Source organism: Oxyura jamaicensis, chromosome 2 (assembly GCF_011077185.1).
Source record: "Oxyura jamaicensis isolate SHBP4307 breed ruddy duck chromosome 2, BPBGC_Ojam_1.0, whole genome shotgun sequence".
NCBI lineage: Eukaryota > Metazoa > Chordata > Aves > Anseriformes > Anatidae > Oxyura > Oxyura jamaicensis.
In genome coordinates, this window is record NC_048894.1 from 109,416,045 (window position 1) to 109,429,068 (window position 13,024).

Consider the following 13,024-nt stretch of genomic DNA (forward strand, 5'->3'; position numbering starts at 1 on the left):
AAAGAGCATTTTCACAGTAGCCTATAAATGAAATGTTTAATTGTTGCCAAGCAAAGCACATATTACATAGCCATATATTTTGATAGCACTTACAGATGTGAGAAAGAAAAGGAACCATTAAGAATAACAACAACTAAAGTCTATCCTCATGTGGGAACCAGACAAAAAGAAAAGGGATTTAGACAATATAACTTCTGTTGGCTATAGACAAATCCAGGCAATTGCTGTAAGGTAACTTTAGTTCTCCATTCCTCCCAGACCATTTCTGTTCTCTGGCTCCACTTAAAGTAGATCCTTCACTCAGTGCCATGAAGCATGTTTTCAGACGTGGTGAATAATTCATATTGAATCACTTATCCAATGTACTTCACTATTTTGATCTCCTCTTTCCTCGGATTAGGATGAGGTTAAATTTATTTCCAGAGGGAAACAACTTGCTGATTAATTTTAACTATCTCTCATTCCTAACTCTCAGAATGGCCATAAGCAGTTTTTTATTCTGTTTATCAGGAGCAAAGGATGGTAGTCATTAATGCACAGGTCAAGAGCATCATTCTGACTAGGTTTGGGGTGCTTTAACCTAGCAGTTACTTTTTGCAGATAGCCATTAAACATTTTGAAACGAAACAAAACAAAACAAAAAAAACAAAACAAAAAAAAAAAAAAAACAACATTTTGTTTGTTCACAAACAATTTTGACAGTGCATTTTGTGTGTTTGTAAACAAGTAGAGGAGCTGGGGAAACAGAAATGGAGCAAATTTATTTTATGTTATTTTATTTTTATTTATTTATTTTTTTTGAGGTGCATGTTCAGCACAGTTTGCCTTCAGGGTAGTTTCAGTTCTGGGATTTTGGTGCCAGATACAAGGAATACATTAGCTGAGCTTAAGCCCCATCTGGGCCATTGCTGCTGGCAAAGCAGACAGGCAGATCCTCTACAAAATAAGACATCAACCAGATATTTAGGATTTGTCATGGATCTTCAGAAAAAAAATCACTTCACTAAACTTGTACCTGCCTCTTCTAACGTTTTGTGTTTTGATCTTTGGAGAAAGAACTTTGTCTTAAATATATTGCACAAAATGGCAATAACCTTTGCTGGAGCTCTTGCTCCTGTAGATTTTTAGTAGTTCTAGCAACAAGCATGTGTTTGTGCAGCCAGAGGCAAAAAAAAGTCCATAAATGTTTAAATGGAGACAATGGCCTGCCAGCTCCTTCTTCCTTCTGTTCATGCAGTTCCTCGTTTCCTGTGCATTTGTTCATGTGAGGGTATTCCTCAGTTCTGTCCCTTGCCCCACCTGTCCTACTTTTTGTTGAGTTAAGGAATAGCAGGCTAGATCGATGAAAAACAAGTAGAAAGAGAAAACAAATAAGACATAAAAAATAAATCCAAATTGAAAACCACTACTAGCAGAGAGATAGCAACTGTTGATCTGACATAAGTTATTACTAAGAAGCATTCCACTGTCAGACATAATTAAAGCTAGTATCCAAAAAATAACACAACCAAAACATTTGGAATAACAGTCTAAATAAAATTAATATATTACAATTTACCTCCAAACCAAACTTGTAGAAGAAGTAGTTTATGAAATACTTGACACAGTTTACCAGTCCATCATCCAGATGTGCTCTTGTAATATCATGGAAAATGGTTTTAGTCACAGGTACAGTGAGGTTATTTCGACATCTGTAGTACTCTTGATGACGGTAAATTGTAACTTCAAAAGCCAGAATAGCCAGCATCAGTAAATTATTCTGTAGGACATATAATCAGAAGAATACTAAATAAAAATCAGAATCACAAGAAGCTATAAAACTTTCTGATAAACATAGACCAATGAATACTAAAATTGATATTGAGAGCCCCCACACTCCAGGACGTAATGGAACTTATTCTGAGCTACTAACATTGAAACAAAGTGAGGTTCCTACCACTTGCTGGACTTTGTACCGAAATTTGGAAGCTAAGATATTCCTTTAAGAATACTGTAATGAACAGTAGTTTTAGAAAGGAATTGAAAATGCATTGACCCATCTATTTTCTCTCTCATCTTTCATGGCTTCTCTTTAGATATTATGCTTGCTTTGGAGGAGATAGAGGACACAAGCGTCTACAAAATCAGCTGCAGGGGTTCAGCTAGCAAGTACTAACTTCCTAAAACCACAAGGACCCTCAGTACTGCAAATATATCCTGGATACTCTTTCAAATGAACAATGATTAGTCTAGCTGTCAGTCTTCATTCAGGCAAGGCTCCTTTTGTCCCAGTGCCAGACTGACTGAAATGAAGTCTTTAGCTGCTCTGAGGTGAGTTTTCTTTCTCAGGAGGGAGACCTGCTTTTAGTTTAATGAAAGAGAAATATTAACCAACTCTAAAAGTTGGTTAAAACCTGGAGAAAGTCCCTCAAGGAAACCACAACTGAAGCTGAAGAGGCAATCTCTGGATCTCTGTTCACAAGAAATGTTTGGACAGTAATGTTTTTAATTAATTAGTTTATTTTTACAAGAAGTTATTTCTGTTTTTTGTCCCTGGCTGTCCACTGCTGTTGGGGAGTTTTACACAACCCACAATAGATAGGTTCATCACTTTAAAAATGTAGAGATTTTGACTGTCTGTTATTAAGGGGCATAAGGGAAACCCACCGAGACTTAAAGATGGGTCTTCAGGTCTAGCCCTTGACTAGGATTTCTCTATATAAAGGATACATTTTCTTTGCTAATTCAATTAAAACCTTTCCAGAATAGTGTCTAATCACAAAGTATTACCTATTTATAGATGTAAATCTCCTAGTATTGAGCCACTTGGCAACTTCACCCTCCATGCAGAACTCTTGTGTCAGCCATTGCACTTCCCCACATATACTCTTAACTGCTGGAGGTGCATGGCTAAGGGAGTGAGAGGTAGCGGCACTACAAAGGGCACCTGGTGAGGGCAGAGACACCTAATGTATTGACTGCACAAACGAAGTACCCAGAGGCAAACTCTTAGGGAAGAAATGAGAAATAAATCTACTGTTAGATCAAAGCCTGTTATTATTCAATCAACAGATTTCTGCCTGCTTTAAATTGTGTATATTAAAATTAAGAGACACGCCAGGTTTTCCCTGGGAGTTGATACTTTTTTATTGTAAGTAGAGTTTTTTAATCAAGATAGGAATAATACAATATTGGTCACAGGCATCAACCAAAAACAAGAAGAAAAACAAAAGATATCAATTTACTAGTGTCTGAATGAATTATTAACTTAGCTTATTTCATTTTCTAAACTGTGGCTAAGGAATAAGCACTTAAAAAAATTAACTGCTTATATCATATACTGTCAAGCAAGGCAATTACTCCAATTAGACCCATCACTCCTTTGATACCTGAAAGCTACGTACCTCTTCATTACTTAGAGCTCTTAAATACCACATTTCTTAGAGTGCTTTTAACAGACAGTAGAGTCAGAAAGCTGTATTTCTGCATGCAGATTATCTTAATTGGTACTGAACCCCATTTGGAAATGACCTATATAACAGATATGGCTTTCTGCTATTTCTTTCCTTTCGTACTTCCCTATTGTCAACAGCTTCCATTAATTTGTATGTGCAATATATTTCAAAGACATTACTGATTTCATCACAAATAAGAAAATATTTCAATACAGATAGTTAAAGAATTTACCCTTAAGTACACAAGCAGGGGATAAGACTTCCTCAATCCAACCCACTCTGCAGGATCAACTGGACCACTGTAGAGGATTGAGGTTTTGAGTTCTTCGATATCAACCTTGGTTTCGTTCTCTCCAGGCTAAAAAGAAAATGCAATGATTTATAAAAAAATCTATTTAAGGCTGCTTGGGGTTGGAATGATAATCAACAGTAATATATCAGGTGAATTCTAATTTTCAATACTTGAAATGTTTCCTTTTGCTCTTCATTTAAGAAAGCAGCAGTCAAACCCTTTTAATATACATCTATACTCACCAATGTACAGTTACTGGAAAAAGTGCTGGGATCAATAGATGTGAGCTGGTACAACATTTTGCAGACAATAATCACACATGTCCAAACAGTGCAGATACTTGATGCCAGTGGGCGAAACTGAGCATATGGCAAAGCAAGAGCCCAGGCAATTAAAAACACAAAGTTAAACAGAGACACCTGAAAACACAAAAACAGGATGGAGAGAAATTACATGAAGTAACAGGAGAACTGAGAAAGTTTGACCTGTTCCATAGTAATTAAAAACTAAAAATCACTCAAAACAAAGGGACACAGAAAAACAGGAAAGTACTGAAAAAAAATTGTTTACAACAATATTCACAGTAACACACACAAAGTGGTAAGCAACGAACGAAAAACTTAATATTTTAGCAAGAACATCATCTCCTACATAGTATGACTACTCTTAGACCCACAACACTGCATATCCACCCTAGAAACAACAGATGCCAAGTACAAGCAATCAAATGCTGATTCTGCTGCTTTTAGCACACATGAAACAAAAAAAAAGATGAAACAGAATCATGTGTATGTGGAACTTGCTTTCATCCTCTTGAGCTCTTTTTTGCCCAAAGATGTGAGAAAAGGGATTTTTATTTTGCTATCTAAGGGCTCTGGTCCTACAACCCTCTTCAAGAAATGACTATGTCAGGTGGAGAACTCACGCTGCCCCCACCAATGACACAGATAATGGCAGTCCTCACTTTTTCTTAAAAGGCAGTTCCATATTCCTGTTTATTCAGGTCCAGTTTAAGTAATTTTCCCAGCTGTTTCTTCCTAGTCTTCTTCTACACCCTCCATCCCCACACTGTGTAGGGAAGGAGATCTTTCTCTTAAGTCCAAATTATTAGACTAACTAAACCTTAATATCTAGAAAAAAGGGGGAGGACTAAGAATATCTGGGCAGGAAGAATATCACTGTGAGAGACAATGGAAAGGCAGGTCCCCAGCAGCTGACAAGCCCAGCTGGATGCCACAGCTTCAGTGAGGTTTGCCATGAGGAAGGTCTCTCCCTACACCCAGGTGTACCACTGTGCAGCTCCCAAGCCTCCACCATGGGTAAGATTTTGACAGCAGTAGTTTACTTGCCTCTTTCACTGTGACCCAGATGATATAAGAGGAGACAATTTTGATGATGTGCAGCTCCAAAAGCCACCACACAAAGACTTGCATCTTATGAAAATACTCCAGGAATTTCAAAAACAGCACTGTAAGGCGATCAATCACCAGATGCCACTTGTTCCTTAAGTCTGCAGAGATGTTCAAGCAGAACCATTGGGAGGAGAAAAACAGAAGGTCTTTGTGAAAAGGAATGCTTCATCAGGGAACAACGAGCTTTCTACTTCTGCTCTTCTAGGCCTTAGAGTAAGACATGAAGGAGGTTAAAAGGTTTGCTTCAGTGGTTAACTAAGATAAAACACGCTTGAAGTCCACTCAGCTATGGTATCCTCCCTTCTGACCCACATTCACTGAACAGCTTCCCCACTGCCAAGTGCTGGTGGTGGCTTCCCTTGCCAATTCTGCTTTCATTTTTTTCTAGCAAAGCCCTGTTTGGGCTCCATTTTTTGCCAGTGTCTTTGGACATAAGCTTAGGGATTACCACAAAGTGACTAGATCTGGGACTCTGCAGACCTGGCCCCCCTCAGAAAGAACAGGATTTTATCTGATGTTTGGAAGATACAGATGCAGCCTGTTTCCAGAAAGCACAGAATATTATTCAGAAAGCTTTTCAGCCACCTTGAGAGAAATTCACGCACACTATGGCAAGTGTTCTTGTCACATGGCTTTAGACAGCTATATTAAAGCTGTTGTATGTCAGAGTCATATAAAATGCCCTGAGAACAGCACACCCTCCTAGCATGTGATTTGTGTCATCCCAAGATAGACATCTAAAACAGGTACGGTAAATTGCAGTCTAGTTGAATATTTCTCTCAGTTGAAAAGGGAGCTCTAGCAAGTTAAGATCCTGAATTGGGTGAATGTATCCCTTCACAGACAATGCTTTGTTACAAAAGCCATCCTCCTAAATAATACCCTGATGATCAAACGTGGCAACAAGAAATGTCTATTAGGTATGAATATGTAGTAATACATATACTAAACGGTGTTCTCTAAGTGCCATCTTTGCTTATGAGCTGGCTAGAAAACAGTTCCATCAGTCTCTTACATATTAGCATAAAGACTTCACACTGTGCTAGAGGTTTCAGAAGCATTTTGGAGATTAGGAAGGATTTTGCATACTGTGAGAATATTTTTACAGCTAATAACAGGGGACCAAAACATGTCACTGCCTAATCTGGTAAAAACACTAAAGAGTTACCAGCTCGTGTACACAATAATTTCAAGTCATCCGATCATTTTGCTTATAAAGCAAACCAAGATGGTTACTCTGCACATATCTGTGTGAAAAAACACATGCACACTTGTAAAAAAAAGCTGATTTTTAAAATACCGGATGTGCAAATTCCAAATTATACTTTTTTCTTCTGTCCTTTTCCCCAAGCACAACTTAGAAAATCCTAATAAAAATACTGAGTGAGGTACATGCATGATTATATAATTAAACTTGACAAATTAAGCTAGCAAGAGAACTCTAATCCTACATGTGTGATTTTATGAGTACGATGAGTGTATTTAAGGAAAGTATTTAGAGAATTAGAATTATACAATTATAGATGTCCTCTCTCATTAGTTCATTGCATTTATTTCAATTTGTAGCATTACCACCATGAAAGGTATATCCAGACAGTGCCAGTGAAGTGTAACAGGGCAGGTGAGGTCTTTTAGCGAGCTCTGTCTAGCATTTCAAAGCACCACATGCCCAGAGGATAAGATACAGCCCTGATTCCACTCATTGAAAAATTGTACATCACTGTACAAGAAAGTCTGCACACACAAACGTTAAAATAATGATAAAAGTCAGACATATGGCCATGGCCATTTAACAGTGGTATAACTATTTGGTAGAAATAAATGCACGTGCAGCTTAAGGATGTATCACACACTGGCAAGCAGCATCTCATGCTATTGCCAGGCCCCACTCACTGCAGTGTGTGTGTGGGGGGGTGGGGGGGGGCTAGGGAGAAGGATGCAGCTCCCCACTTCCCTGTTTGCATGTCACTGCACAGGGTAACCTTCAACAGATGGCCTCCATTCTCAGCCCTTCTGGTACGTGGGGATGGCCAGCATGCAACAACCTCATCACTCCTCAGAGACCACATGAGAACTGGCCAAGAAAGGTTTCCATGTCCTATGAACATCTCTGTGAGGGAAGACATCCCAGCCAGGAAAGAGAAATAGTTGCAGCTGAGCTCCCATGGGGCAGCTAAGCCAACCCCCCTGCCATTCTGCCTTGACAAAGACCCTGTCTCTGTTTATGTGTCACAGTCCTATAAATATTGACACAAACAACCAAATCTATGGTAAGGCTATTTCTGGACAGTACAGCTTCCTTGGGTATTTTAAATGCCTCTCCCTGGTTTTCACTCATGGCTAATATTCCTAACGGAGTTTTGGATATAATTCAAGCTAGGAGTTCATACTAGCAATATCAAGAATGACAACAACAGCACTACCCATGTCTGCCCTTAAGCATTTTTATGTTAATCTGGCATCAATTACACATTCCTTATTCAGAAGTGAAAAATATGGCACTAATGTGCACATGAATAATGAAGCAAAGCCATTTGGAACTTCTAAACTGAAATGCCTTGAAAGCATACAGTATCAGAGATTAAAAATGTATGTGTATTTTCTTTATCTTAAAGAGATTTCACTGTAAAGGAGTTTGTAAGGTTTGGGGTAACCTATTAACCCAACCCAGAATACCAAGAAGAATTCACTCTTGAATAAAAGGCTTTTGTTGATGTTGTTGTTTTCATTCTCTTTGCATCCTACAGAAATAGTATGATTTTTCCCTAGAAAAACCTGCAGCCTGTTGAATAATTGACAAGTAGCCATCTGCTCAGTTCAGGTTGCTTTGGCAAAGACTCTGTGTAAAATTAGAAGGAAAATGTGATAATTAAAGTGAGCAGGGATGGCCAAGAATAAGCCATCTGCTACCACTGTTACCTAAGGCTGAGGAAGGCAAAATTCTTAATCTGCAGGACTTACCTGTAGTTTCTTCTTCCTCTGACTCACTGTCTTCATCATCATCATCTTCCTTGTCGTCATCCTTCTCTTCTTCTTTTCCTTTTTCTGCCCTCCCTTTCCCTCCCTCCCCATCTGGCTCTTCCATTCTTTTCTCACCAGCCTCTTTCAGCATTTTATCCTCTTCCTTTTCACTGCTGGCTGTTAAATTCATCATAGTTATGTCAGGCAGGCTTCCATCTTGGTGCACCAGTCTGTTGGTAAATAGTAACATGTCAGCAAACTTAATGGTAATGACATTGCAATCTTTTTCACGATGTATAATTAGAAAAAATAAAAATAAACTTTTCATGGAAAATGCCTTAGAAGTGGGAAATTTAATGGTTCTGGTACTTTCTCCAAACACACACTGCAAATTGAGTTGGAATGTATTAGTAACTACTTCTCACTCAGATACTAATGGTTAGTTAGTAATGAGTGGTATTGACACTTAAACTTGACATTTTCCCCACTGGAGAAAATGGTCAGAGTTTAAGATGTAGAAGCATGAAATGACGTTGTTTAAGAGCAAACATTTCATGACTTCACAGGGGACTTACTCATTTTGGTGGTTTGGTAATTTGTTCTTGAGGCTGCTCAAAGTAATTGGAACAGAAAGAAAAAGGGAGATGAGAACAGAGGGGTTACAGAAGAAGGTCATTGACGAATATGTCATGCTACATCACAAGTAATAAAGCATTCTCCTACTCCATCTGCAGAAGCTTTCTGATGCCAAGAGCATGCCATCATGACATTCACAGGGTGCTTCTATAAAGAAACAGGGAACTGCAGCACAGATGGAAAGGGGGCAACCTATTTACACCAGTGCTAAACATGATCAGCACTGTCCCATGCCATCCGTAATGCAGCTGAATCATTACAAGTATCTGACTGATTACTGTAAAGGCATTTTCACCTTCTTCCTATTGAAAAATGGGAGAAGCCAAGTGAAGCCAAGGAATTTGCAAGTATTCTTCCAGGCTTATGAAGAAATGGAAGCAAAAAAATCCATGGATGTGGCCTCAGTATACTTTATCACGTCTTTCTTTGCTAGAGACATTCATTCTCTCTTTTGTACATCTCACATAGAGCTTTACATTTATAAATATCTCATATGTAGTCTTTTAGTAATTCTCAGACTACAAAAAGGGGGATGCAACTCATTTAACACAGAAGTGATATTTCTCTATTGCCATGGTGCTAATTATTCTGAGACTTATCCAGCATTCCTTTTGCCTTCTCAAAGAATAGACATTATCATATGATTTCAGATGAAAGTTTTCGATTTTCATTTTTTCCCCTCAGCTGTGCTACTGGGACTCAGCTCCCATATTTGCATAAAACCCACTTTTCCTAATTCCCCAATTCCGTGTGATCTGTTGAGCACAGAGCTTAGTGCCATAAATAGTCCCTCCAAATAGGACTTCTTGCAATGAAATTTTCCTTTGGCAAGTGCATATCTATATGATCTGGTAACTTTATGTTAGTTATACTATCAAAATTAATATACTCAGTATATTTTTAAATACCTGGTAGACTGCTCCTATAGAACTGCAAGTAAATTTAATATTCTATCCTACTATCTTGGGGCTTTATTTTTCATGATGTGAAATTCTGGTACATGATCATTTAAACAGTAAATTCTGCCAATTTTAACTAGTATTTTTACGGTTCAAGAAAATAAAATCTAGATTTAGCCACCTGATAATTAAAAAATAAGAGCATAGGCTAAGCAGTTAATGAGAAAGTCACACAAGCAGAAGTATTTTTCCAATATATTTTAAGTTGGAAATTTTGGTAGTTCAAATGAGGGAAAAACTAAAGAAAATTGACTAAACAATGCTGAGAAAGTAACATTATACAGCTTGCCAAAAAATACAGAAAAGGTGGCTGATGGATAGAAACTTAACAGTTAAGGTCCCAGAATTCTCACTGAATAAATACATCCATGAAAATGTTTACTAAAACCACTTATCATTAAGCTATGAAGCCGAGAGTCCATTAATCTGAAAATATTTTATTTTAAACAGTATATTCAGTAGTTTCAGCTGCTGAAAATAAGGCCATATTTCATTTTCATAGATATATTTCATTTTCATAGATAACCTGTTTTATATACTAAAAGGATATTCAAATCTCAATAAAATGACTAAAAATAATATTCCTTAACATTATATAATCTAACTTTGCATATTTATCTAAAACTCTAATAATGCACCGACAGGAGGGTAATATATAAAGAAGAGAGAATGAATTTTTGGTTCAGTGTAACTGTTACGGAGATCCCCAACTAATATAAATCATCAAAGCCCATTTTAAAGGCAATGCCCAATGAAATGAAAGTATCTCTGTAACTAGACTGGTTTTGCACAAGTGCAATTGCATTGATTTTAAAGAGATATCATAACTGTCATTTGTGATGGAAAAAATCCACATTCACACTGGTGCAAATTAAGAACTTACTGACTTACCTCAGTGTAAACTGGGAAGAAAAACAGGAATCCTACAGGATTTTGTGTGGGAGGACTAATCTTTCTCTTTGCTATATAACTCCCATTCATATCCAAGAGGTCATGGGGTTATAAAGGAGGGTACATACAATAAAAAGCATGTACCTGACAAAGCATCAGTATGAGCTTAATTTCCAGTACGTCGGTATCTAGTCCTATTGAGATCAGTAGGCACAAGCACAGGGCTGTGTGCTCAGGAGATCCAAGGCTAGATAAAAAGCCCTGTCCACTATTTAAAGAATTAGTCTAGTTGGAACTTTTCTTCCCAGACCTTCTCATTTATTCCTAGAGTTGTTGCTCCTCTTTTATTTATTTATTTTTAATTATAAGATCACATGACATCACATAACAGATGACACTGAGATATCAGGGTATAAAAATTACAGTAGTTTAGAACATCTCTCACAAGCTATCTGTACAGGCTTCACAGCTAGTCAGGTTTTCCAACTAAGTTGGAAAGCATATACTGGTGGGAAATTATCCCAAATAACACAAAGGTATTATGTTTGATACTTAGGAAGCCACGTAACTAAATAAGACAGTCTTGAAGGTATAGCCATGAATGCTTTTAACTGCAAGCATTTCTTACCCTCAAGTTCACTAAACAGGATATCAATAAAGAAAAGTATACTAGTAGATCTAGTTTTAGGCATCAAAGCAATTTCAATGGTGTTAGAATTAGGCATGTGCTTCAGGTCCTTGCTGAAGTCCTAACATTCATCTGTTTATTAATTTGCTAAAGCAGGAGATAAATTAGTAACAAATTATTGGATGCATTATGAAGCATTTTTTACCTTTGATAATTTTCTTGTAATTGGTTATAAATTACTTGAAATTTACTGGCTGAAAATCATCTCTTGGCTTATCTGTCATGCACAGCCTTCACAACAGAAAGCTTCCTGCTCTACAGAACATCAGCAAGCCATCACTTGAATATGTCATGCATGATTCAAACTGAGTACACAGTGCCATCCGTACCTTTAGTGGTACAGTAGGACCCCGAGTACTTTCTTTTCCCTTGCAGGGGGTTTGTCTGCATGCCCCTGGGGCTGGCTGGCTGATACGTGCTGAGCTTATACATGCTGGGGGACATGCAAGGAAGCCTCAGCACAGGGATTTCCCTCTCCTTCCTTGAGGAGCTGCCTTCACGACGAGGGTCCTGCCATTGTAGCCATGTCAGTGCCTGCTCTCTAACCCTAGACCTGCCACGCAGACTGACTCCCTGCCTTCACCTCACATTTGCCTCATTGCTATGGACCTGCTGAGAGCTCACCAGGCTGAAGCTGTCCCTTATGACTATCTCCAGACCTGACCCTCACCCTTGTGTTGACAACTCCCCCCAAATGAGAGCCCAGCCTTAACTCCTGGCCGTGCCCCTCAGTTCTCAGCTTGCTGGCCCTCACCAAGCCACCTGCCCTTGCCATTCCCAACACTTCTTGACAAATGGGTTTCCTACAGGCCAGTGACAAATCCTTCTATTCTCAGAGCTGATTATACAAAAGTCCACACTTAATTTTGAAATAAATCTCCTTTATGGAATTGTTTTCAAGATGCCATGTATAAAGAGATAACTATGAAGACAACATGGAATTTCACAGTTTGGATCCTGGCGCGCCCAACTTTGTCTACAAATTAACAGCTATAGCATGCAATGGTTTCAGTATATGGGATGTATATGAGTGCAAATTCATATTTTTCTTGAAAATACATACTGTACATTTAATTGACTTGACCCAAAAAATCCCATTCCTAAGAGTTTGTGAGGTAGTCAGGGATGTGTGTGTGTGTGCGCAGATGTGTGTGCATGCAGGCATGCATCTTTCCATGCACAAAGGGTAGGTAAACGAGCCTCCTCAAACAAGTCTATTGTCTGCAGCCAATTACAAGTAGCATCAATTATTCTTATATTGAGACACGGGCAAGGTTTAAGAGAAGAATCCCAACTGGGAGATGAACTCACAACATATAAATATGCAGGAGTGATGTGTTAAGTTCTTCACCAGCTTTACAAGACTACAATACCTGAACAACATTATCTCCCTGCTTACTTTACAGTACAGTGCAACAAGAACATATTTTGCTTTAAGGCAATTAAGAAGTAACAAACAAGTTAAGGCATATCTTTTTAAAGGAAAGGAAAGTTTGAGGTACCCACCTATTTATTATTAGATAAACACGGCCATTGACTTTGGCATGGCTATGAGGTGGGAGATGAAAGCACAAGAATGCATGAAATGACAATGGGAAATGAATTAGAGAGAGAGAAAAGGAAACTGTTAAATAGGAATGAATGCACTTTCCTGTCTACCAAGAGACACAGTGTCATAACAAAACACAATCTGAAAGCTTAATGCACACCATGCAGTGAGAAGTCTAGAAAGCTTGTAAATTCAATAATAT

The 13,024-nt window shown here is 38.1% G+C and overlaps 1 protein-coding gene across 14 annotated transcripts in view; it reads right to left on the reverse strand.

Moving 5' to 3' along the window:
• The window catches only part of PIEZO2 (piezo type mechanosensitive ion channel component 2), a 457,465-nt gene that overhangs the window by 67,881 nt on the left and 376,560 nt on the right, over positions 1 to 13,024 (reverse strand). For 9 of the 14 annotated variants that reach the window (XM_035318200.1, XM_035318189.1, XM_035318191.1 and 6 more), the window contains 7 exons: positions 12,780 to 12,821; positions 8,675 to 8,707; positions 8,100 to 8,329; positions 5,076 to 5,236; positions 3,969 to 4,145; positions 3,667 to 3,792; positions 1,559 to 1,759 (listed from right to left, as the gene is read on the reverse strand). In XM_035318200.1, the coding sequence (XP_035174091.1) occupies positions 1,559 to 1,759; positions 3,667 to 3,792; positions 3,969 to 4,145; positions 5,076 to 5,236; positions 8,100 to 8,329; positions 8,675 to 8,707; positions 12,780 to 12,821 (970 nt within the window). The remainder of the gene's footprint in view (positions 1 to 1,558; positions 1,760 to 3,666; positions 3,793 to 3,968; positions 4,146 to 5,075; positions 5,237 to 8,099; positions 8,330 to 8,674; positions 8,708 to 12,779; positions 12,822 to 13,024) is intronic. The other 5 variants (XM_035318202.1, XM_035318201.1, XM_035318196.1 and 2 more) reach the window with 2 other exon arrangements.